Source organism: Podarcis melisellensis (assembly GCF_964234715.1).
Source record: "Podarcis melisellensis genome assembly, chromosome: 11".
Classification (NCBI taxonomy): domain Eukaryota; kingdom Metazoa; phylum Chordata; class Lepidosauria; order Squamata; family Lacertidae; genus Podarcis; species Podarcis melisellensis.
In genome coordinates, this window is record NC_138543.1 from 33151200 (window position 1) to 33175785 (window position 24586).

The window sequence follows — 24586 nt, forward strand, 5'->3', positions numbered from 1 at the left end:
AGAACCATGGCAGAATGGTGCCCCTGTTACCCATCTCCTGTAGATGGTCCAGGATTCCATTGTCAATGGCATCAAAAGCTGCAGGAACAGCAAGATTGATCTCCCCCTTCTCCCAATCAAAGTCAGGATAACTAAGGCTGAACCATAATTGGAATTGATGTAGATAATCAGTTTACCTAAAGAATGCCTGCAGCTGCACTGCCATGACCCCAAGTACCTTGCCCAAAAAGAAGGTATTTGTGATTGGGTGGTAGTTTTTAAATGCCATTGGGTCCAGGATATTTCCCTAGGAGTAGCTGCACTACTGTATCCTTCAAAGATGAAGGCCACACCTCCTTGTACAAGGACACATTCACCAGCTAAATGTTATTATTGAATTGATTAATGTTTAATTGTCAAAAATAAGCTTCAAAGTGGTTTACAAAGTACACAAATTCTGAAATATGAACATTCGTAATTCAAAATAAACAATAAAAATCTCCCTTTAAAATAACACAGAAACTAAAACAGGAGGCTCACAGAAGTTGCCTTATACTGAGTCAGACCATTACTCCGTCTAGGACAGTATTGTCTGCACTAACTGGCAGCATCTCTCCAGGGTTGCAGACAAGGGTCTCTCTCAGTTTTACTTGTAGAGGCGGATTTAGGGCAGCACAACCAGTTCCTCCACAATGGGCCCAAGTCTAGGGCGAACTGCATGATGAAGTGAATTGAGCACAATGGAAAGTGAGGGAAGCAAATTTTGGCTTTGCACAGGGTGCCACTGAAATTTGAAAGACCCAAGACCCAAAGGAGAAGAGAGAGGGAAGTTGCTGCCATATGTAACCTAGACTTTCAGAAGCTAGGGTTAAGGAGTTGAAGGGTAGTTGTATTTCCGAAATAGTATAATATCATATGGTATTTTATTTAGGAATACTATTACATTCTGGTTTTGAAATTAGTGCTATGTTTTCCTGCTAACAAAATGTTTAACCTAGATGGGTGTGTGCTGAACAACCTAAAGACATCATTGCATAAAAATTCAAGTTCAGTTCCCTCAGAGATGTAATCTTCATCCACAACAAAATGTAAAAAGATGTTTGGTAATTTACAAATTACCTAGAAGCTTTCTAAATATAAACACCCACCCACTGACATATTATACAAACGCAAGTTGGAAAAAAATAATTTTATTGATCACTAATACAAACCAGTTGAATGGTGTAACTGATAAGTAATCTCTCTCTCAACTTACCTAGGAATTGTTCTAGTCCTAGGATTTGGACTGCTGCATAATTAACCACGTGACTACACAGTTTCTGTTATCACCACCATCCACAGCTAGAAAGGGACATACATCAGTTTCGGCAAAATAAAACTGATCTCGTTTAAGGTTTAAATGTGTAGTCAGCTTGGCATCACTGAAGAGTTAGAAATGAAGATATTCTACAAATTGAAAGATTGCTTTACAAATCAAAGCAAGTCCAAATAATCAGATTCACTTGAAGAACAGTTCACTTAGTCCAGAATAGGTACCCAATGATTAACAAGAAACGGGCACCTTGCAAAAAAAGCAGGGCTATCCATTCAGAAATCTTGCTAATGGTGATGAAAACATTGCTGGCAGATTCCTCTCCAAGTTATCCAGTCAGTAATCCTGCTACCATTGAAAGCTTCTTTGCTGACCAATACAGAGTTGGGATATCCTCCTTCATGGGAAATTTTTTTTTTTAAACCTAGTTTTAAAAAGACCACGTGGGATAGTAAATTCATTTTAGAAGAAGTTATGCTAATGCTAAGGTCATGTTCTATCAAAGCTGATCTTTATATCAGAAATAGAGGAAACTTAAAAATCTGATGTTGATAGCCATCCATCCCTCATACACATGCACTCTTTTATGGAGAATATACTCATACAAGTGACATTCTAGTATTTGACCCCCCCCCCATTGCAGCAACCCTGGACTCATTTAGCTACAGGAGCCTATTTTCTGTGGGCTCCCAAGGAAACACCATAAGGTGTGCTTTCCCATCTCCAGAAAAAGCAAAAAAAAAAAAAAAAAAAAAAAATGTCACCAGCCCCAAACTGATCTTGTGCCTTCAAAATGAAACTAAGTTCAGCTTGCCCTCCATTGCAAGTTAAAGTTAAAACAAAATGCAGTACTTACAACAGCTACTTAGAGTGGGCATGTCTCCCCAAGGCAGCTTCCATGCGGCTCTGCTTTAAACCCTGTGCAATACAAGAGACAGAATGGGTTGTTACAGAGGACCTGTTCCTATTTCCGCTCTCTAAATTACTGGGGGTGGAAATCATATTACACTCAACCTGATTATCTAAATGTTCTTAATAGCGGTGGTAAAAGCAGTTCAGTAGGTCTTTGGTTAAGCACCAGCTGACACTCCCTATAATCGGAAAATAATACACAGCAGAATTGTCCCCCGATTAAATGTGTGCAAGTCTGTCAGCCACAGTGTTCCATGTCTCTTTAATGAGCTACAGAAATATTTATTTTATGTAATCTGTCAGGTGCTGACCAGCCACAAATCGAAAGATTAACCTATTTAAGCAGTGTTAGCACCTTAACTGGTGACTTAGGCAAGTTGCTTGCATTTTAGTACAGAAAAGATGTATGTTTCTTACCAGATAGTAACCAGTGTGATAGCCACTCATATACCAGGCTATTAACATACTTCCCAATGCTTCGTCGTCGTCAGGAGAATCTGGACTGAAAGGTGGTGGAGGTGGTATCAACTAAAAAGATAAATGAAAGACTTCTGAACTGGACTTCTCAAGACATTGAACAAGAAACAATTGTTCACTACAAACATTTAGGACAATTCTTAATGCAAATTTAATTGAATTAGGGAAATAATAATTGTAGGGGAACATTCCATTATTTAAATCCCCGGCTCAGGTGGTACCATTCAGCGCCTGGGTTATGAACTTTCCCCTTTGTGACAAGAGTATCCCTTTACTGTCACACATTTTACCCATCACTCACCGGTGGTCCTGATGGAAATGGTGGAGGCCAGCCTGATAAAAAGGGTGGAGGTCCACTGAATTTCATTCCAGTCTACATGAGAGTAATTTAAAATACAATAAAAGGTCTTCATTATACCAATGCTTGCAAAATTAAGCATGTAAGATACAGCAACCCCCAAATCTCACAAAAACGTCCATGACTAGAATGACACCTGTAATTCTGCTTGTAAAGGTAAAGATACTACTCTTCTAAATAGCTGGAACACTACCATATAGTAATTGGATGTCTTTCAGATTTGCTTCTATGCTTACCCTTCCAAGGCCCGGTACTGGCGGTGGTGGTGGAGGAAAGTGAGAATTCCACTGTGCTGATTTAGTACGATTGTATTTGTTTCCAGGTGACCGGAATGAGATGTCACTTTCATCTGTTGAATACTGAGTCTCGTTTTCATTCTAAAAAAATAACAGTAATTAGGAATTTGCAACCAGTATTTGCAAGCCATAAAAAGGTAAAGGTAAAGGGACCCCTGACCATTAGGTCCAGTCGTGACCGACTCTGGGGTTGCGGCGCTCATCTCGCTTTATTGGCCAAGGGAGCCAGCGTACAGCTTCCGGGTCATGTGGCCAGCATAACTAAGCCGCTTCTGGCAAACCAGAGCTGCACACGGAAACACAGTGGCATACTTTCAAACTGCTAGGTGGGCAGGAGCTGGGACTGAGTAACGGGAGCTCACCCCGTCGCGGGGATTCGAACTGCCAACCTTCTGATCGGCAAGTCCTAGGCTCTGTGGTTTAACCCACAGCACCACCCGCGCCCCCGTATTTGCAAGCCATACGTAGCTATAACTAATGAAACTCAAAAAAAGCAACATTGTTTTCTTGTTTTGAATTTGTGACATTCCAAAAGATACCCTCTTAAACGCAAACTATTAAAAGGTTTTAGGAACCTGCCCTTCTGAAACTCTACTTTGATCCTTCCCCTATTTCTACTTGAGTTTTGACATACTCTCATCCATGCCTGCCTTTTTAACTATTATTGCTTATGTCCTACTCCTCTGCCTTGATTTTAAAAAAATAAATAAATACTGGATGTTACTTAGAAGCATTTTAACATGCTTCAAATATGCACAATCAAATCCACGCCCTGGCTGCAACAGAAGTAGGCTGCCACAAGCAGCACAAAAAGGTGAAAACACAGCAAAATGCTTTTGATCTTTTGCAAAGGGAGCCAGTAGAATTTTTGTTTTACCTCACTATTAGAGCTGCTTGCCATGTGGTCTTATGGATATACAGCAGTTGCTCGAGTAAATGGGATCAAAGCTACTACTAGACCAATATACAACTGGGCTCAAGAACCATGGAGATAGCACTGGAATGTGTGTGGGTAGAAATGCTGCCTTTTATTCTGAAATTGCAGGCATGTTTCATCTCCAACCTTTGTGTTGTGTGTTTACTACAAACATTCTTCTGTGTGCTCTTTAGAGAAGCTCTATAAAAAGCAGGCAGCAGAATTTTAATCTCCCAATCAGAAATTGCTATGCAAACAGGCAGAAAGCCTTGCTATGAGGGTTTCATGTGGCTTGGCTGTGCCCCCCCCCCGAAATAAATCATGTGCAGGAGGCCCAGGACTAAATTCAGCTCCCACAGAAAATGGTAAAATCCTCTATTTCATGTGCTTTAGCTTTAATCCTCACACACTGTACTTCCCTGAGCAGTGAAAGACGTGTAGCAATGATAAATTGTTCCCATTTCAGTGAAGTGTAAATTTTCTGCTTGGCCTCACCTCAGCAGCACTTTTCTCATTTGTTCCCTCAGCATCCGTTGGTGGTAGCAGATCTGACAGATTTTGCTCTTCCTTATTTCCGTATCCAGTATAGACCACTACACAAGTCCCTTTCTTCCAGTTAATTGAGGTAATAGTTGCTTGGTACACGCTGCCATCTTCAGACCAAACTGCACTGCACGCATCATTAACTCTCCACTGCATTGAAAGGGGAAAAAAGTTAAGTTGGTGGTGTTATGAATTTATTCCTCACTCTACTATACAAGTATGATTTCCCTTTCCTGCATACATGTATGTCATATTTGTGACATACCTGTTCAACACACCTATCTAAAAATTAACATATTGTAAACTGCACTCTCCTTCTATATTTGTTAGCCACATTAGCTTTAAAAACTCAACTTTGAGTATCATGCTACGTTTTACTTTGTATTAATCAGTTTTAAAACTTCATCCTTTATCACCTCTGTTTGAAATAGTTCTGCAGATGCACTACCTAAAAATACTTTCCAACAGCATAATACATTATTATTGCATATATAAAAAGTATTTCCCCATTTTAAGGACTGGAATACCTGAACTGAACTAAAGGCACAGTACAGGCCATTGGAAAAACCAGGTTATTTCCCTGTAAAAATTCAAGTGCAACAAGATAAAGATGGCTAAAGCTTTAGGTTTTTGTATATGGGAGCATATATTTATGTTTGAAGAAACAGGATCTTAATGCCACGATTTTAAAAACAACATTCTTAGTACTATCTCCTGTCACGGTTCCCCTCCCTGCAAAATCACCTGTTTCTGTGGTCCAGCATTACTTTTCTTCCTACTCTTGTTCTTTTTATTATTTTTTCTTTTTGTCCCAGCGTTTTGTTCTGTTTTATCCAAAGGCTCTGAACAGTCACCATTCTTCAAAGCATTCTGATGAAAAGAAGATACAAAATAATTATTTTGCAGGTTTCCAACTTCATTAACTCCTTAAACTGTGTTACAGCTATTGGTATTTTTTTTTTTTTACTAGTATTAATACAATAATTATTACTTGAAATTTTCATATATTTCATCTAGATCATTTGATATAATGATGCACTGCACCAAATTTGATTAATCAAAACATATCAAGCATAAAAACGTAACTTCTAAGCCAATGTTAAAAATAAAAAATAGTATATCTACAAAATGTCCTTCTTAGAGCAACCAGCTTTTTCCTGGCAGGCTCCTTTAGCTTTAAAAATGTATGTGACAAACTGAACAGGTGACGTTTTCCCTGTCACTGCATTTCTGCACTAAGATCTGTTCCATGGACTATCTGCTTTCAGCCCAGCTGTTAAAAACCACAAAGATATTGAGAGAAGAAAAATGCAACAATCTTCTTCTGTCCCTTTCTTCCAATCCACCTATCTTTGGGGTGACAGTGAAGGATCAGAATGTGTGACCACCATACAAGCTTGAGTCTTTGCAGTTCACATGTTGCATAGCAGGTGGGTCAGGCTAGAGTATGTTTTACCTTGAAGGATGCAACGGCTTTATCATATGCTTTTATGAGCGCTGTATCATCCCATATATCAGAATCATCACTCTGTAGAGACAAAACAGAATTGTAGGTTTCCTTTTTATTTTAAACTTTTTAAAAAACCCAAAAGATATTTTGAGAGTTACAGCCAAATCTAAAGGTGCGGCTTCTTCAATATATTAAGATTATCTCATGTTATATACTATATTACTGCTGGCATCTAAAAAGTTAGTTCAGGCATGGCAGCTGCCACATGGTTCCTTTCCTTTCCTTTCTTTGAATGACTGACTGCCATGCCACATCCTAAGAGGCTTTCCCCTGCTTACAATAACTGGTTGCCATGTGCAAATGCAAGCATCCCCTTGTGCATGTAGAACTTAGTTGTGAAACTAGTTGCATTCCAAGACAGCTTTACAGTATTTTGTGCATAGCTCATGCTTTTGTTGAAGTTGCTAGGGCAAGCCTTTGGAGCAGAAATTCAAGGCCCCACTCAGCAGAATGAACAGAAGCCCCTGCCCCAAGCAACAGGGCTGGTATGCGGCATTTGCAGTTGGTGTACATGTCTAACTCAGAAGTAACCTAACAGGACCAGGTAAGTGGACTGAAGCCTAGTCCACAGTGCCATCTAAAGAAGAGATGCCCAATGAGATCACTAAATCCACTCAACTTACTATACCACTGCTTGCTTCCGTTTTGGAAGCGGGTCGACCTTCTTGCCCACCCCACTTAAGCAGTTACTTTCTAATGTGACATTAAGACGGGGGACATGCAGGAGAAATGATTTTGAGGAGCTATGGAAGGTGTGTGTAGAATTTGTACTGTTAAAACGGAAAGGGGTCAAACCCTCGCAAGAGGGTTTGGGAGGTTACAATGGAATGGTCTCGGTGACGGGGTGTACAATTTTATTCTTATTTACTTATATTACTTCGTCAAAGTAAAAAATAAAAAAGCAGCTCCTTTCCCCTCAGAATCCGCTCCGCTGAACTGCGAAGCTCAGAGTCCCTCCTGAGCAGCGCCCCACGCGGGAGGAGCGGCCTCGCCTCGCCCGCTGAGCCGACAGCGGCCCCCACGGGGGGAAAGCGAAACCCTGTGAAGGGCCACGGAAAGCCCGGCCTACCCCAGTACCTGCCCGGCCCCGCGTCTGAACAGCACCGCCTCGTCGCCGCCGCAAGAAGCCATGAGGGCTGCGGGATGAAGGCGCTCTTCCACAGGGCCTCCTGCTTATACGTCATCAGTCAGCGACCGGAGGGAAGGAGCTCCACCGTCAGAGGCCTCTCGCGAGCGCCGCCACCTCAGGGGAGATTGCCTTACTGCCCCCTGCAGGCCAGGAGGCCGCAAGCTCTTTCCTCCTCCTTCCTGCGACAAAAGCGGGGCGGGGCAAGGGGTGGGAATTCCACAGGTAGCAGCCGCACTTTTGTTGCGCAACGAGAGTCTGGTGCAGGATTCCGTTTCCAACACTGGGCAGAGAGACCGAGGGATTAAAAAGCAACCCTCGCATCCCACCTGCCCAGCCCTTCTTTCGATCCACGTAGATGGGGAAGATGTGGGAGACCAAACCCTACCAAGTCTAGTTAGTGGTTGACTTCGCCAGGGTTACGACTTGTCCACTTGTTAGGGCTTGAGGTATTGTTCCAAAGGTATTTGTTGTTGTTGTTTGTGTGTTTTTAATTCGTTCATACGTAAATCACCTTGAGATGCTTTGATCAGTGTTGATGAGACTGTAGCCTAGCAACATCCGGAGAGGGAAAGTTCCCCTATATCTGCTTCATAGGAAAGCCTGCATTTATATGGGATAATACACACAACAAACCGCATTTATATGGGGCACTTGATATTCCGATGCTTATTGCCTCACTCCGAACATTTAGCCATCAAAGCCAACCGCTGCTGATAAACCATATCTCCATTGATTTGTATAATGCCTTTTTAAAACGATTTATAGTAGTGGCCGTTTCCCACAAGGTCATGAAAAAAATCTGTACCACAAATCATCCATAGACTTGTGTGATCAGGAAATCGCAGATGGCCACTTACAGTTGCTATCAAGCTATACCAGTTACAAGGCTTACCCCAATTTTGCACTCAGAGGGAATGAGCCATTCTTGTGTGGTAAATGAGTTCCTTTATATTAGTTCGGGAGGGGGGCACCTGTGTCCCTCCAGGTGTTGGAGAGCCAGATTCCTCAACCCTGCGATAAAATATGGTCAGGGATGAACAGAACTGGATGGCCACAAGTTCCCAGTCCTTCCTCTTTTCTAATTGGTGTACCATTTGTATTATTGTGGTCTATTCTCAGTTTCTTCACAAATGCCTGTTTCTGCACATAACCCTTTCCCATTAAAGTGTTGAAAATCCGTACCTGCTAGATGTAACCTGTAGAGGTACAAACCAAGTCTCCTTAAAGACCTCTCAGAACTGCTTAACTGAAGGTAACCAAGTGCAAACCAGCATTTCTATGGATTTCTGGCAATGTTTCATTGGATACAAAGCTATTCCATTAACTCAACTTCCTTTGTCTATTCCTCATTACCTAGTAACAGTTATTCTACCAAACATGTCACACATTTAGTTGATTGTAATTCCTGTAAGAAATTCCTTTTAAGAACTGATGTCCTCCTCGCTCCTGAACCTATTTGTAGAACTTATATTTCACTTTATAGTTCCAAAAAGCTCTCAAAGTAGCTTACAAAAGGTTCTCAAATACTGGAGCAGAAATTACATGCTTCCCACATGAAACCAGAAATATTTAAGCAGCATTTGTTATCCCTTTCCCCAAGAACTCCCACCCAGGTGCTCTACGGCAACTGAGCAGATGGATCTCATTCAGTCCATAGGAACCAGTCTTCTCTTCCTTGCAGTTTATTTTGTGATACAGTATGTCTTTTGAATTGTTAAACTGGCCAAGGAGTGACTTTTTATTGATCTAGGAGTCTATTTAGTTAAGGTGTAGGGTAAAAATGCTTTAATAAATTTAAGTGGGCATAATAAAAAATGTAGCTGAAGCTGACCTGAGCAAGTCTCATGAAATTTACATATTAATTTGTATGTGTATATGGGGAACAATATATTTCCTTCAGAAATACCTTCCCATATCATTTTTGCCAATACCAGTTTCCTACTTAGCCATCTTGTTCTGTATTAACTATTTTTTTCTGATTGCTAGGCAAGTCAATAGACCCATTTTTTATTTTCATCCTGTTACAGCTACAGTAATATGAAAAGTGCTATCCTGTTTTGGGATGCACTAGACCTCTTCAGGTCAGCCACATTTCTTCCATGTACATCTCAGTCTTGATAGCATTTGTACTTTTCTTTTTCTACTAAAGCTCTCCATTAGGTACTTCCCATTTATTAGATATATAGTACTTAACAAAAAGCATCATTTTCAGTGGTGGCTTGCTAAATTTGAAACATCTTCCTTAGAGCAGGCTACCTTGTGCCAGTGTTGCAGTCATTCCAAGCACAAGGTAAACATCTGTTTACAGCAACATATAAACAGATATAAATGAATTCTATTGGTTGTATGTGGTTCATTGTATTTTTGTTATACTGTACACTGCCCTGAAATCCTAGTTTTTTTAAAAAAATGTATACTTGCAACAGCAGCATTCTGCAAACCTGTGCACAGCCTCTAGCTAAGTGTAAAAGCAGACACCACATGAGTAGGATTAGGACTGCCATCATTATACAGCTCCAGAGTTTATCTCTGTATGGAAACAGACATGAAATCAGTAAGAAAGTGATTACTTTAGGAGGGAATACTGGTGTTTAGCTATCACAATTGACAGCTATGACCACAGCCAATGCATCACAAACAGAAGCTGAACCTTCTATTGATGAAAGCATGGCTTGTATAAAGCACTTGTACAACACATGGTGCATACACAGCTACTTGCCCACCGCAATTTCTTAAAGCTCAGTTTTGCATATTCCAATAGAGAGGTGTATGGGAAATGCATCTGCAAGGGAAAAAATGTATCGAGGAATTAATGGTCTGACATAGAGCCCTGCCAGCTTGTCCCTTCCCCCTCCCTCACTCTTGTTAAGTTTTTTGATGGTGTGAGAACATTAATGTCCTGAGAACTTGGGAGGAGGAGAAGCACCACACAAAGCTGCCTTAATCAGTTGTGGAGGATAATGCTGGGTACCTTCTTTGATGTTGGACATCGTTTTGAGAAAGTGAAGCCTTGGGAGGGGGTGGCTAATGGATGATCTGCACATAGCCTGTGTGACTTCGAAGACTGGCTAACTATAAAATTGGACAGTTTTGGGTAGTTTCTTTGAAACTCGTGCGCTGACTAATTGGCCACTAAGCCATGCAAACTGAGGCTACCTGGGGGAGTCACATCACCGCTTCTTGAGGGCTTCCAAGTGGCAGACTGAAGTGCTTGCTTGGTACGTATACATTGCCTGCTGTTTTAGAATAAAATCTTTAATCTTCTCACTCCTGTATTTTGTATTGCTTCTGAATCTCATTTTAGAAGAACCACCTTGCCTAGGGCAAGACAAGAGAGCAGTTCACAGGTAACTCTAGCCATGGCTTACTGCAAATGAGCAAACATGTAGTTTTCCCAGAGAGAAAGTAGTTGTTGTCTTGCTTCTCCAGTTCTGCAGTTGCGATTGAAGCCATGACTTGTCTGATCAAAGCATTGGTCTGGGTTCGGGTAAATCTCTTCAAGACAAGCCACAAGTGGTAAACTATAGAACACATCTTAGCTATATGTTATGGTTTGTTTGATGAAAGATAAAATCATGAGCTTAGGTTTGGATGCAACACCAAGCCAAACCATAGCTTATAGCAGCACAGCACCAGGAAAGGCTGGAGAAGTAGGGTGGGCTACTAGCTTTACCTTTTTAAAAAGCTGGACATTTTTAATTTACACACACAAAGTGGGTATGGCTAATCCATCTTCCCTTGGGATAGCAGTATTAGAGAACCATCTATCACTTAGTTACTTGCGACCACTACAAGCCAACTTCTTCTCCCCTCCCAAACTTTTACCAAACTAGTAGTGCACCTTGTTTAACGAACTGCTATACTACTGCTCCAAGAGACTGAACGTTGGGTAAAATTCCAAAGGGGTCAGTTGCCTAGTCTGTTACAGAAAAGTCAAAGTATTAGAGCAGAGTGTTTGTTGTACTAGAACAACTTATTTAGTATGCTGGATTTCAGTGTCTTTGAACTTCTGAAACCTGAGTTAGGGTCACCCCGACTGCCTCCACCCCAATCTGCTAATATGCTACACAGAGCTCTATTGTTTTTAAGAGACGTAGCAGGGAACAGAAGAATAAATTTGGCTTAATCCCAGGTCAACAGGCTTTTGTTCTTGCTCACTAGCTGAAGTACAACCATGAATGTCAAATACGTAATTCTGCTAGACCTTTAACATCACTATGGAAAACAGTCAGGCCTAAAAAAAAAAAAGCAGTAAAAGTAACTTATTCTTGGCTGCCATTTTTATAATCAACCAAGCTTTAGACAAAAGAGAAGGTTATTTATATTTTAGTTCAGAGTACAGATTTTAAGCTGCAGTTACACATAGTAATATATTTAGAGAATCTTGCTTAGCAGTTGAAGAATTGTATTAAGTATTCAGGCTGCAATTGAAACACAATGGAAAAGTTGTGCTGATGAAAGGACTAAGAACCCTCTGAATTGTGCCAAACGTGTCAGAAACAATGGGAAAGCTATTATAACTGTCTGGTGTACCCATTTCCAACTTAGACAGTACTTCATGCAACATTTTATTGTAAAAATAATTTACGGTTAATTTTACAGCTGAGCTTTACAAAGTGGAAAGCAAGAACAGAGACCTGGGCTTTTAAAAGTGGTATCATTTTTGAATGCTGTTGGGCTGCCAGACAGGATTCTCAGTCTATTTGCATATTTAATAACTGGTACAGTCACACAAGCCATTTACCAAGCCAACACTTAACAATGAAAACTGCAGTCAAGCCACTGCTATCATTACTAGTAGACATGCAAAGGGAACTTTGAATCCAATTTTACTGGAACTATTTCTAGTATTTCAGTTAAAGCCAAGTCAGTTGCAAATGCACTCTACTAATCAGACATTCTAAAAGAAATGCATACTGGACAAATGAGCTTGTAGAAGATAAACATTAACCATTTAATGGCTGGCCACTTTTACAAATATGTCTTTTCTTAGGCCCTATTATTCTGAGATGCACTGCAGCATTATTAGGTCCTTCATGCAGCCACAGATTATTTTGTTCCTGTCTGAAGAGTTTTCTTCTCATTAGCTGCTTTCTGCTTTTGCTGCATAATTTCGGAGTCTCTGGAAAAGAAAAGATGAAGAGCGAGTGATGTCCATGTTTAGTGGAAACTATGAATATTTTTCAGGACAATAAGAGTTTTGGTTTCTCACCTTCCTCAAAAATCCCCCAACCCTCTAGAATGGATTTTGGAGCACACAATGGGGAAGAATAAGAAGTCCTGTTGAACAATGTTGGTTCTCAATGTTTTAAAGTTCGGTGTTCTAGTTCTAAATTCTAAACTACACCTCCCCCCCCCCACTTCAGTTATAATAAGACTGTATCAATTCCAAATAGCCAAATGCAAGCTTAAGCACATTAAGGTAGCTTCCCAAACATCAAATATATTTTTTCAGTCTAAGACAGGGCCACAGTACAGAAATTGTGTTTTATCTTTAAGCATTCTGAGGCAGAATTTTACACTACTTACATATGCACCAGGGTATGTGGGTTGTCAGAGATTGCTATGCAAACATACCTCTGTTTCCTTTGAGAAGCCGACAAAGTATCCTCTTTTCTTTTTCCTTTATTTAGTTCTTGGTTTTTCTTCATGTTCTTTTGGCGGGCAAGTTCACGCTGGTTCCCACCTAAAGTTGGAACAGTTTTAAGAAAGTTGGAACAGTTTTAAGAGTTAGGCTTTAGGCCAGTTACTAGTACCTACTTTTGACCAACAGAGCCAAAGGTTGTCCATCTCTTATTTGCACAATAGTAAATCCTGCTGCCGATAATCCAACTTTTCCCCTTTAGACCATGTTAAAAGTACCACACTGACTGCTCTTTGGTAAATGAAGCTTGTAAGCAAACCCTGTTGGATCAGCTGCCGAGTTCCCAACTTCACAGCCCACAGTATAGCCAATATTCTCAATATTCCCGACAAAGTGTGGCTTTGGTAAGCGCCAGTCACGAAGGAAATACTTAGCTTGCCCAGGTAGTTTGAAATCCAATCAAGTGGGCAAGTATTCAGGCTGGCTTGCAAATGAATGTGCTTCATCCAATAACATGGTGACATCTTAGCCTACAAGCTAATATAACTGATATAACCAAAGTGGGCTACTGCACATACATGTTGACAAGAACTTGAGCAGCACTGATACCAATGCCCTTTAGGTATGCATACAAAAATATTTTATGCTAGCCTTTTGATGCCATGGATCCCCAATATGAAATATTATATGTGTGTGCGTGCCTATAATTTTGCTGCAACTCGCTTGGAGACCTTTGGGTGACAAGCACCTAATAAGTTGAACAAATAAATAAAAAACCTCTATGCTACAACAACCAACTAATTCTGTAGTAGAAAAAGTTTGAGTGCTGCAGTACAGTTTACATACACTTCAGCCATATTTCACGCAGCTTCAATCTGTGCTGAATAAGGAACTAGGAACTTAGGAACCACCTTTGGGGGAATGAACTTAAGGGACCTTGTTTCCAAGTAAGCCTGCGTACAAGTCTAGTTAACATTTCAATGAAGCTCTCAGCAAGACTTAGTTCCTGCTGAGGGAACAAATCGGAGCGCTCCTCTATAGAAATAACACACACTGAGCAACATCTTTTGTTTCACTTTAAAGTCACTGGAAACTGAAGTCGGCGCCGCCGCCGCAGCTGTTGTTTCCAAAAAGTTTACAGTACAGCCCGCATAGTGCAAACACTTAACTATTGAGGCATATTTAGCATCCACCCGTGGACACCGAGCGTCCCCCGCCAGCTCTCTCCACTCGGGGAAGGCAGTTTGGGGCCCCGGATTCGGTGAAAAGGGCCCTTTCACACGGCTCATTCCGAATAGGGGAGACGGTAACGCGAGCGCAGCAGGGACGTATCCTGCTCACAAAGAGCATGTTGTTTCCCCGGTCGAGGAAGGAAAACAGAGCTGTGCTTTCTCAGGCCAGCCCTGCCAATCGCTTCCTTTTAAAAGAGAACCGCTTCCCTCCAGCCAGAGTCCCCGTTCACCCCAACAGACACACACAAGGGCGGCCTCTCCAGCAGCCCTCGCCGGGTCTACTCGGGAGCAAGCCCTACTGAAGTCAACGGGGGCTTCTTCCCCGGACAAAGCGCGGCCAGGGTTGCAAGCGAAGCTACCAACGTCTCTGAGGCGACCTTACAATAGCCGCCCGCCGGGGACCACAACACGGGAGCGGCAACCCACGGCTGGCCTACGATTCCCGCAAGGCCCGCTTCGGCCCCGGGCCGCCGCCGCCACCAATTATACATGTCCCAACTGGCGAGGGAAGGCCACCAGCCGGGCGGTGGCGGGCGCCGCCCACGCCGCATACTTACGGGCCATGGCAAAACAATAACCCCAGCGGCGACGACCGTTACGCGCACGAACAGCAACAACCCCGCTATCCGCTCCAACTGCCAGAACCTTCTGCGCGCCCCGCCCGCCGTTGGGCTCCTTATGTAAGGGGCCGCCTCTGTGACGTCAGGCCGCACCTCGACGCCTTTCCTGTTCCCAGCCGCGCATCTGGAGCCGGTCCCGTGGTGCCCTTACTGCGCGTGCGCGCAACCCACCGATCGGGCCTCAACGCCTGGTATCAGCTGCACGAGTTGAAGCTGAGACGCTGTGCGCGCGTTACGCGGGAGAGTGGCTCAGGGGGCTTGCTTCCGAGTTAACGCGCGTACGGTTGGGATGTAAATACAGTACCGCTACTTCCCTGGCACGCGCGGGATATGATTTCTGCACGATCTCCAGGTTTCAAATGGGATGCGAGGATCTTGCCCTAAAAGGCGGGATGGAAATGAAATGAACGAATATTCCTGTGTTTTCAGAAGCCCCACTGAGTTCGATGCATTTACCCGTGATTCATCTGAAATTATGGGGACTTTAAAGAAAACTGGGAGGATAAGGCTGCTTTTTGAATTATAATCGATTTCCAATACTGTGGGATGTATTTTGAGATATACCATTTGTTCGGTGACTTCCAGTGTTTGAATTCTATAATGTATATTTGCACATTTCTGTTGTATTGATGTAATAGGTCAACAAAAAAGGAAGGAAAGAAGAACAACAAATGTGTTCCAATGTTATACTTTTATTGGCCCCTTCACATCCAGAACTCATCTGAACAGAACCAACTCCTATGGTTCCTCAAATCAACCAAATTCACAGGTCACACGAATGGATAGAATTGATGCAGTGACAAAGCTTAAGCAGAAACCACATTCTGATACCATTTATTGCCCAGTGTCATTTGTAGGTCAGATCAAAACCGATATGAATGAGCACTAAGCCACAAAACAGTGTGCTAGTTTGGAACCACATTGCTCAATGTGACATGAATTTGATTGGTTTAGCTACTCAGAAGTTGGGTGTTCCTGACTGTTCTTCTGCAATATTGTTTATTGCTTAGAACAGGAATGAGGATGTGGTTTCAGTGGACTTTTTGTGGCTTACCTCATCATTCCCACCTGTTCCAATGTGACCTGTGAATTTGATTGGTTTGGTTTGTTTGGAAGGTGGCATTCTGAGCCATTTTTCTGAAATACCATTTTTGCCAGTAAGTGATATAAGGATGTGGTCTCTCTGGATGTTTTTTGGCATACTGTATAAATCCAATCATGGTTTGGTTAGCTTGATTTGAAAAAGTATAGGTTGAACTCATTAGGACACCATCATAAAAATGGTTGGAGAGCTGCAGTCCAAGATATGGTCACGTCTTTTTGGAACCAACAGTATAATAATGGCATGTTCCATAGTTATATATAAAGCACTGCACTATTTTTCTGCTGACACATTCCTTTTCATATCTATAGCTCAGTATATTGGTTACTGTATATCACTATCCAAATGTTTAGATCCTTTTATGGATGTTTTATGTTGACCAACTGGATACTTTATGTACCAACCACATCTGCTCACTAGATCCTTGTCCACCATGGGTTATTAAAGCTGCGTGGATTTAGATGACTGAGACGGTGACGGGTGTAGTAAATGTATTTTTGTGTTGGAGTGTTGCCAGCTGCCCTTAAAGAGGCAGTTGTGTGTTTACTTCTTTAAAAGCCTACTCTGGATCCATGAGCATAGCCAGGATTTGCGGGGGGGGGGGGGCAGAACTGTGCTATCTGTGACATTATTGGTCAGTTAGTTAAGTACTTTTAATTTACTTGATTGGGGAAGGGCAGCTCCCCCCTTGCCCCCCTCTGGCTATGTCCATGTCTGGATCCAGTGGAATGTTACAACTATAGAATAGTTGCCAGCACCCCTTTCTTTCAGCAGTGTGGTGTAGTGGTTAAGAGCAGTAGACTCGTAATCTGGTGAACCAGGTTCGCGACTCCGCTCCTCCACATGCAGCTGCTGGGTGACCATGCGCTAGTCACACTTCTCTGAAGTTTGTTGCGGGGGAGGAAGGGAGAGGAGAATGTTAGCTGCTTTGAGACTCCTTTGGGTAGTGATAAAGCAGGATATCAAATCCAAACTCCTCCTCTTCTTCTTTATGTGCCTGCTGAAAAGTTTTTTATGCCACTAAGCTTATGCAGACAGCTTCTTTCTCTAATAGTTGATGATCTCCAATTTTAAATGTTCACAGAGTTTTTATTGCATGTAAATTCTTCTGTAAATCACCCCAATATAATTTTTAATGAAATAGTGGTATACATTTATGCTTTATATATGAAGAGTGCAGAATATAACCATCTAAAAATAAGGAAAATTGCAAAACTAAAAGAAAGTTCCAGATTCTGTAATAGTAGTAGTAATTTATAATTTATACCCCTCCCATCTGACTGGGTTGCCCCAGCCACGCTGGGCGGCTTCAAGCACATATAAAAACATAAAACATTAAACCTTAAAAAGCTTCCCAATACAGGGCTGCCTTCAGGTGTCTCCTCAAATATATATAAATACTATTTCCTTGACATCTGATGGGAGGGCATTCCACAGGGTGGGCGCCACTATTGAGAAGGTCTGTCTGGTTCCCTTCAGCTTCACTTCTTGCAAGTGAAGGAACCGCCAGGAGGCCCTCGGCGTTGGACCTCAGTGTTCAGGCTGAATGATGGGGGTGCAGACGCTCCTTCAGGTATACTGGGCCGAGGCCGTTTAGGGCTTCAACGGTCAGCACCCGCACTTTTGAATTGTGCTCGGAAATGTACAACGTGGAATTACCTTTTCAAAGAATATTCGCTCTAGGAAAACACATTTATAAAATCCAACTGAGGTCAACCAAACACCGGTCTCCGGGTGCCTTCCTCGGGATGCGGGCTTCACGAGGTAAGAGCCACCAAGCCGGGAATCGCTACGAATGCACTGGGCTAATAAACTAGCCGCCTTCCCTCTCCTCGTGCAAGTCAAGTTCGACAGGAACGCGCGACGCTCCCCTGCGTTTCAGGCGGGTGTCCTCGCCGCCCAGGTGATGTTCCTGTTTTGTCGCAGAATGATGACGCCGCGCCGCGCGCCGTCCCCGGAGCAGCTGACAGGCCCCCCTCCCTCCGCGAGAGTCGGAGAGGAAGGGCGGGGAGCTGGGCTTGGGCCGAGCGAGGCCGGTGACATGAGGCGGCCTCGGCGGCCGGAGGAAAAAGGGGACGGTGGGCTTTAGCGAGAGTCGGCGGTTCCCCTTCGCGGCGCCATGTTCCGCCGCGCCAGGTTCAATGTGAAGCCCAACGTGAGACCGGGGGCGGCGGCGGCGGCGGCGAGGGGCAGCAACCCCAGGGGCAGCCCCAGCCCCTCAGGCGTCACCGCGGCCGCGGACCCCGGTCTCCAGCCCGGCTCGGCATCCGCCCCCTGCTCTTCTGAGGATGCGGCTGCCTCGGCTCTCCCGTCGGGCGCTGCCGGAAGCCTGCAGCAGGACGACGGTAGCAGCCCCAGCCCCGAGGGGTAAGCTTCGCCTTTGGCTGTAGGCTGCGCGCTTCCTTTCTCCACAAAATAAAAGGAGCCCCTTTCAGGAGATGAGCTGGAGCGCAAAAAGCTCTTTTTTGGAGAGACGCGTTGAAAATCGCGGGAACTGGTTCTCACGTGCACCTCCGACACCTGATGGCTTGCGCCTGTGAAGGAACCCCTCGCAAAGGCCGGTGCTTCATGTCGCCTGGGACACAGTGCGGCGCTTTTATCCGGAGTCACTACGCACGTGTAGTTGGGGTGAATGGTGAACCAGCTCGGCGTCTCTTTGTTTTTATTTCAGAAGATTTATATACCTCTTTGACTGTCGTAAACCCTCAAAGCACACAAGTGCACAATCGTCTATTATTTCCTCCCCCCTTTAACCAGCATGGCTTTGAATCTTATTTAGAGTGGTGTGTGTTTCTGTGATTCTAGGGTTTAAGGGAGTAGTCGAAATTATAGCTGACATTAGACAGTGACTGTGGTGCTACCAAGTTTATGTATTGCAGGTGTGGGGAGAATTCGCAATATACATTCTTTGGTTGGCTGCGATGAAGAGGGATAATTCTAGATTTGAATTAGCTGCTGTCTCCTTCCAGAAACAAGGGTAGCTAAGTCATGATCTTCCAAGTTGTTGCTGAATGGCCCCATCATCTCTCATTTTTTTGCCATAGTGGCTGGGCTGATGAGACTTGTAGTTTAATAGCATCTACAGGACCACAAGTTTAGCTGCATCTTCCCTAATAATAATATGCAATGTATATTATACCACCATACAATGGTAATATATAAATATATTAATTATATATGCGGCCATCATTCCCAGCTTTTAGCTGTTAAGACTTTTGGTCATTAATTTGGATTGTTCTGTTCTATGATCTCCAGCCTATTTTATGGTGTTTACCTTTTAGTGATATGGGGTAAGAGTAATTTTTTATAGTTATTGTAGGATGAGCACCCTTAGAAATTTTGTTCTGTTGCATTTTTTCTATGTATTCAGTTTTTAAATTATTGTTAACCTTTTTTGTATTATTATGTATTAGTAAGTCAGAAATGTCTTCTTGTGGAAAGTGATGACTGAACGTATCAAATAATATAAATACTAGATTGCTAACAGTGAGCTGTATGTGGGACTCTAGCCATCTATATTCTAAGTAGATATAAAGTTGTAATATATTTTTTGCTTTAATTTTTTATGTCTAATCAGAATAAGCATTTTCAAAAATAAACTCGTAATATGATGTGACTGGCTTTGTGGGAATACAGTGCATTTATTTATTTTTAAAACAGCCGGATTACAATTTTTAGAAATATGACAGCTTTCTCTCTTTTAATCTTACAGAAATGAAAAGACCAATGCTAGTGGTGATGGAGATTGCAGTAGACATACAGAGACACTTCTGCAGAGAAGAAAACGAATATCTACAATGCCTAATCTTGCTAAACCACGAGTTGCACCACTATCCTCACAACGTGTTGCCACTTCAGCATCAAAATGTTCTCAAAAACAAGTACCTCATTCTCCTGTTATTTGTAACCCTCCACTTCAGAAGGACTTGCCGCCTTCTGAGAAGACCAATGTGGAGAATTCCCCGAAGTCTCCCATACTTCCTGAAAAGAAAACTCCTGTTCCCCAAGTACCACAATTCTCTCCATTCAAAAAGTCTGTAAGTAAAGAGCCGAATGCATGTGTAACAGGTCAAAGAAGTGATGAAGCCCTGCAGAAGAACACATCCTCACCCCTCAAAGAGAGACCAACGCAGGAAAGTCTGATTCAAGAAGAAATACCACACTCAAAATGTATTCCAGGCAAAGAGAAAAGAATATGTTCTGATCGTGAGAAAATAATCAAAGCTCAGAAACTAAGGAAGATGCTCAAGGAAGAGTTGAAGAAAGAGAAGGTATAACAACACTTCGGAGATTTGGTTATGAGGAAGAGGGGAAAATAATAGAAAGAGCATATAGCCTGATTTCTGCATAGAAGTCATATTGAATCAAATTTGGCATTTGATTCAGTAGTATTGTCTCTACCCTGATTTTCTAGGGTTTTGGAGAGGAGATTTATGTAGTCTTACCTGGAGATTGGGGACGCGGGTAGCGCTGTGGTCTTAAGGGAGTAGTCGAAATTATAGCTGACATTAGACAGTGACTGTGGTGCTACCAAGTTTATGTATTGCAGGTGTGGGGAGAATTCGCAATATACATTCTTTGGTTGGCTGTGATGAAGAGGGATAATTCTAGATTTGAATTAGCTGCTGTCTCCTTCCAGAAACAAGGGTAGCTAAGTCATGATCTTCAAGTTGTTGCTGAATGGCCCCATCATCTCTCTTACCTGGAGATTGGGGACGCGGGTAGCGCTGTGGTCTAAACCACAGAGCCTAGGGCTTGCCGATCAGAAGGTTGGCAGTTTGAATCCCTGTGATGGGGTGAGCTCCTGTTACTCGGTCCCAGCTCCTGCTCACCTAGCAGTTTGAAAGCACGTCAGTGTGTAAGTAGATAAATAGGTACCTCTCCAGCGGGAAGGTAAACGGCGCTTCCGTGCACTTCTCTGGTTCGCCAGAAGTGGCTTAGTCATGCTGGCCACATGACCTGGAAGATGTGTGCGAACAAATGCCGGCTTCCTCGGCCTCAAGAGCGAGATGAGTGCCGCAACCCCAAAGTCATCCGCGACTGGACCTAACGGTCAGAGGTCCTTTACCTTTTTATCTGGAGATTAGCATTCAAAGCATGCACTTTGCCACTTCCACAAGAGATGTGGAAGCTCTTGATGTCATGATATGATGCTTCCCTATAAAAGGTAGTTTGCTAAAGGTTTCCAGTTTTTAAAGGTAAAAGGTGGCGTGACCCTCAGCAACATTGTATGATACATCAATTTATAACAGGGATAAGGAAATTATGACCCTGCAAATGTTGTAATACTGTACTAACTCCCATCACCATTGATGCTCGGCCATGCTGAGTGGGGTTGATGGGCGGTATAGTTCAACAACACTTATTAGCCTGCCGGATTTTGCAGCTTAATGGCCAGCAGACATTGAGCTTTGCTTGTATCTGTGGGATGTCTTTTTGTAAGATTATCATGGTTGTATAATATGCTCTGAATGTGAAATGATATAATGGAACTGGTTAGCACCTCTCTTTAGAAGGTGGCATCACATGAAATATGATTTTTAAATCAAGCATGCTACCTTTTAAAATGGAATGTGGGAGGACCTGTTAGGATGGCCTGCCCTCGGAGTCTGATGGATCCAATCAGTTTCCAGGTGACTTTGGAGGATTTTCTGGCTGATATATCTGGCACTCTTGTCGAAGCCCTAACTGACCTCAGGAACATCTGAATGGGTTGCCATGATCACTCTTGAGCTCCTCCCCTGCTTTGTGGAGCCTGTTTGGCTTACTGGTTCACAACAGAGCTTAGGGCAAGGACACAAGCTAGGCGAGATGGCTTCAACACAAGTAGAGGAAAACTCCACTCAAATGCGGTCAAACACTGGTGAGGGCTCTTCATCAAGCCTACCTAGTGGCAGGGAGTGGGCGGGTGTGGGGGACTCCCTGGTCCTGAATGGGGTAACTGTACCCCTGAAGGAGCAGGTGCACAGCCTGAGAGTCATTTTGGACTCACAGCTGTCCATGAAGGCGCAGGTCAATTCTGTATCCAGGGCAGCTGTCTACCAACTCCATCTGGTATGCAGGCTGAGACCCTACCTGCCCGCGGACTGACTCGCCAGAGTGGTGCATGCTCCAGTTATGAAGGCAGCCCTGTTTAGGGAAGTTTTTTAATAACTGATGTTTTAATGTATTTTTAATCTATTGAAAGCCGCCCAGAGTGGCTGGGAAAACCCAGCCAGATGGGTGGGGTATAAGTAAACTGCCTTTCTGCATTCAGTGCCTAAGGCAGTTTAGACTATTATAAAAACACATAAAAATAATCATATTAAAAGAAAACAATACATACAATTAAAACAGAGTAGTTGCAATTACTCCAGTAAAAAATAACAATAAAATGAGCAGTCAGTTAAGGTTAATTAAAAGCTCCCACGAGACCACTCAGAAAAAGAGCAACCAAGTTGTCATAGGTAAAGGTAAAGGTACCCCTGCCCGTACGGGCCAGTCTTGACAGACTCTGGGGTTGTGCGCCCATCTCACTCAAGAGGCCAGGGGCCAGCGCTGTCCGGAGACACTTCCGGGTCACGTGGCCAGCGTGACATCGCTGCTCTGGCGAGCCAGAGCCACACACGGAAACGCCGTTTACCTTCCCGCTGGTAAGCGGTCCCTATTTATCTACTTGCACCCGGAAGTGCTTTCGCAGTGCTAGGTTGGCAGGCGCTGGGACCGAGCAGCGGGAGCGCACCCCGCCGCAGGGATTCGAACCGCCGACCTTTCGATCGGCAAGTCCTAGGTGCTGAGGCTTTAACCCACAGCGCCACCTGCGTCCCAACTTGTCATAGATCTGTCTAAAAAAGAAAAATATATGCTTATATATTTGTTACGAAATATATGAACTTGATTTTAACGTATAGACTGCTGATTAAGTCTAAAACCCTATCAAATTTTTGTGTCTAGCAACAACAGAAATACAAATACCCAGTAATTGAAAAAAGCATGCCAGAAGATCGTTCAAAAATGGTTATGAGGGACTTCATATACTATCTGCCTGAAAACAATCCAATGAAGTAAGTACACATTTTATTTTTTATTGTAAATGTAAACTGTTTTTATATATTTGTTATGTCTTCATTTTATCCTTCCTTTAAGATACCTAGGCCTCCTCCTTTTCACTTTTCAGGCTTGTGGAAAATTTGGGATTCCTTGTTAAGTTGCTTTAAATAATATCAGCTTTCTCTGTTGTCCATAGGAAAACATCAGGGCTCATATAAAGGAATTTTAAATAATTAGATTTCTAAATAATTCATAATTGTCTTGTTCTGACAAACAATCACATAGATACATTTCCCCCCAATCCCACTGAAGTTTGTGTGAGTAAACCTATTAAAAACCTAATATTTCACATTAAAGTGTGCTGAGTAGGATGGTAAATCACACAGGTAAACTGCAGGAGTGTTCACTAGTTGCTGTCTTCAAATTTTATTTTAATAAATGGTTAATGAAAATTGTTCTTTTTATATTTAATAGATCTTCACTGGTGGAAGAAAAGAAATCCGAAAAGCCTTCTACAGTGACTCAAGCAAAAGAGTAATTTCCCCCCTTCTTTCAAATAGAACTAGTGATCTGTATAATAATTTAGCACAGAGGGATTTGTATGAAAAATATTTATTTGTTTAATGTTATTGAAACTGAATTATTGCTCTAAAGATTGTAATCCCAGAATTTTTTCTTTTACTTGAAGATATACTACTTTGGGCAGTGTATTGCAATAAATTACCCATATGGTAAAACTCTGCTAGGACCATTTTAGACATAATCTTAGCTAAGACAAGTACATGTTGTGTTCTTGGGTACATGGGTTCCCCAAGCCTCTTCCCTCTCACATGGAAACTCACTGTACCTTATCTGCACTGTCTTTAACAGTTGTGGGCAAGAAATTCTCAGCAGAAGTCTTGTGTGCAAGTGGGTTACCAAAATTGGATTCCACCTTTTGCCTGCACTGACATTAACCATGTATAAGTCTTAACCCAGCATTTGATTCTTGATTTGAAATGCTGGCTTAGGAGTCTCCAGGGTTAGTACAGAAATAATACCATGGTTGATGGCAGCAAGGGGAATATTAGTACATCATAGGAGTGGGTTAGGATTGTGATGTATTTATTTATTACACTTTCTCATCTGCTAGTGGATGCTGGCTCTCAACAGCCTATTTAAAATATATGCCTATTTAAAGTGTATGTGCAAGAACACGTTACAGTCTTCTGAAAAAGGTGTACAGTATAATGACAGTTGTTTCCAGTGCCACGGTTGGAAGTAACTGATAAGCGCTTGGGCCATAGAAAATAATTTTTATTTGAAAAGGAAATATGAAGAAAGTTCCCTGCTACTAAAACTGTTATCTCTTCCCATTTCAGGCCTGAAATCATTCTTGAAAGTGAAAATGAGGAAGATGAGGATGAAGAAGAAGGGGGAGATGATGATGATGGCCCCCTTCTTGTACCTCGGGTAAAGGTTGCGGAAGACGGTTCGATTATACTCGATGAAGAAAGGTTAGGTTTTGTCAGTTTGTATCTGCTTTAGGAAAAGAACAAACATTTGCAGAATTTCTTGGTGTTGGCTCAATATATCTTGCTGCCTGAG

At 42.6% G+C, this 24586-nt stretch overlaps 3 protein-coding genes across 5 annotated transcripts in view; 1 reads left to right on the top strand and 2 right to left on the bottom strand.

The window, feature by feature from the left end:
• Positions 1 to 1153: 1153 nt before the first annotated feature.
• LOC309380336 (survival of motor neuron protein-like) lies at positions 1154 to 7521 on the bottom strand. Its single transcript, XM_081930234.1, has 9 exons — positions 7381 to 7521; positions 6250 to 6321; positions 5538 to 5663; positions 4746 to 4943; positions 3275 to 3415; positions 2982 to 3053; positions 2621 to 2731; positions 2151 to 2209; positions 1154 to 1715 (listed from the first exon to the last, which is right to left on the bottom strand). The coding sequence occupies exons 1-8, from the start codon at positions 7432 to 7434 to the stop codon at positions 2153 to 2155; spliced, it is 831 nt and encodes a 276-aa protein (XP_081786360.1). The 5' UTR covers positions 7435 to 7521; the 3' UTR covers positions 1154 to 1715; positions 2151 to 2152.
• Positions 7522 to 11987: 4466 nt separating this feature from the next.
• SERF1B (small EDRK-rich factor 1B) lies at positions 11988 to 14958 on the bottom strand. The gene is made up of 3 exons (XM_081930249.1): positions 14806 to 14958; positions 13010 to 13118; positions 11988 to 12554 (listed from the first exon to the last, which is right to left on the bottom strand). The coding sequence occupies exons 1-3, from the start codon at positions 14810 to 14812 to the stop codon at positions 12482 to 12484; spliced, it is 189 nt and encodes a 62-aa protein (XP_081786375.1). The 5' UTR covers positions 14813 to 14958; the 3' UTR covers positions 11988 to 12481.
• A 2990-nt stretch (positions 14959 to 17948) lies between these two features.
• Positions 17949 to 24586, top strand: part of BDP1 (BDP1 general transcription factor IIIB subunit) — a 43782-nt gene continuing 37144 nt past the window's right edge. For 2 of the 3 annotated variants that reach the window (XM_081930258.1, XM_081930259.1), the window contains exons 1-5: positions 17949 to 18337; positions 19683 to 20241; positions 22904 to 23013; positions 23474 to 23533; positions 24361 to 24495. In XM_081930258.1, coding sequence (XP_081786384.1) covers positions 18090 to 18337; positions 19683 to 20241; positions 22904 to 23013; positions 23474 to 23533; positions 24361 to 24495 — 1112 coding nt within the window. In that variant the 5' untranslated portion in view covers positions 17949 to 18089. The remainder of the gene's footprint in view (positions 18338 to 19682; positions 20242 to 22903; positions 23014 to 23473; positions 23534 to 24360; positions 24496 to 24586) is intronic. The other variant, XM_081930257.1, reaches the window with a different exon arrangement.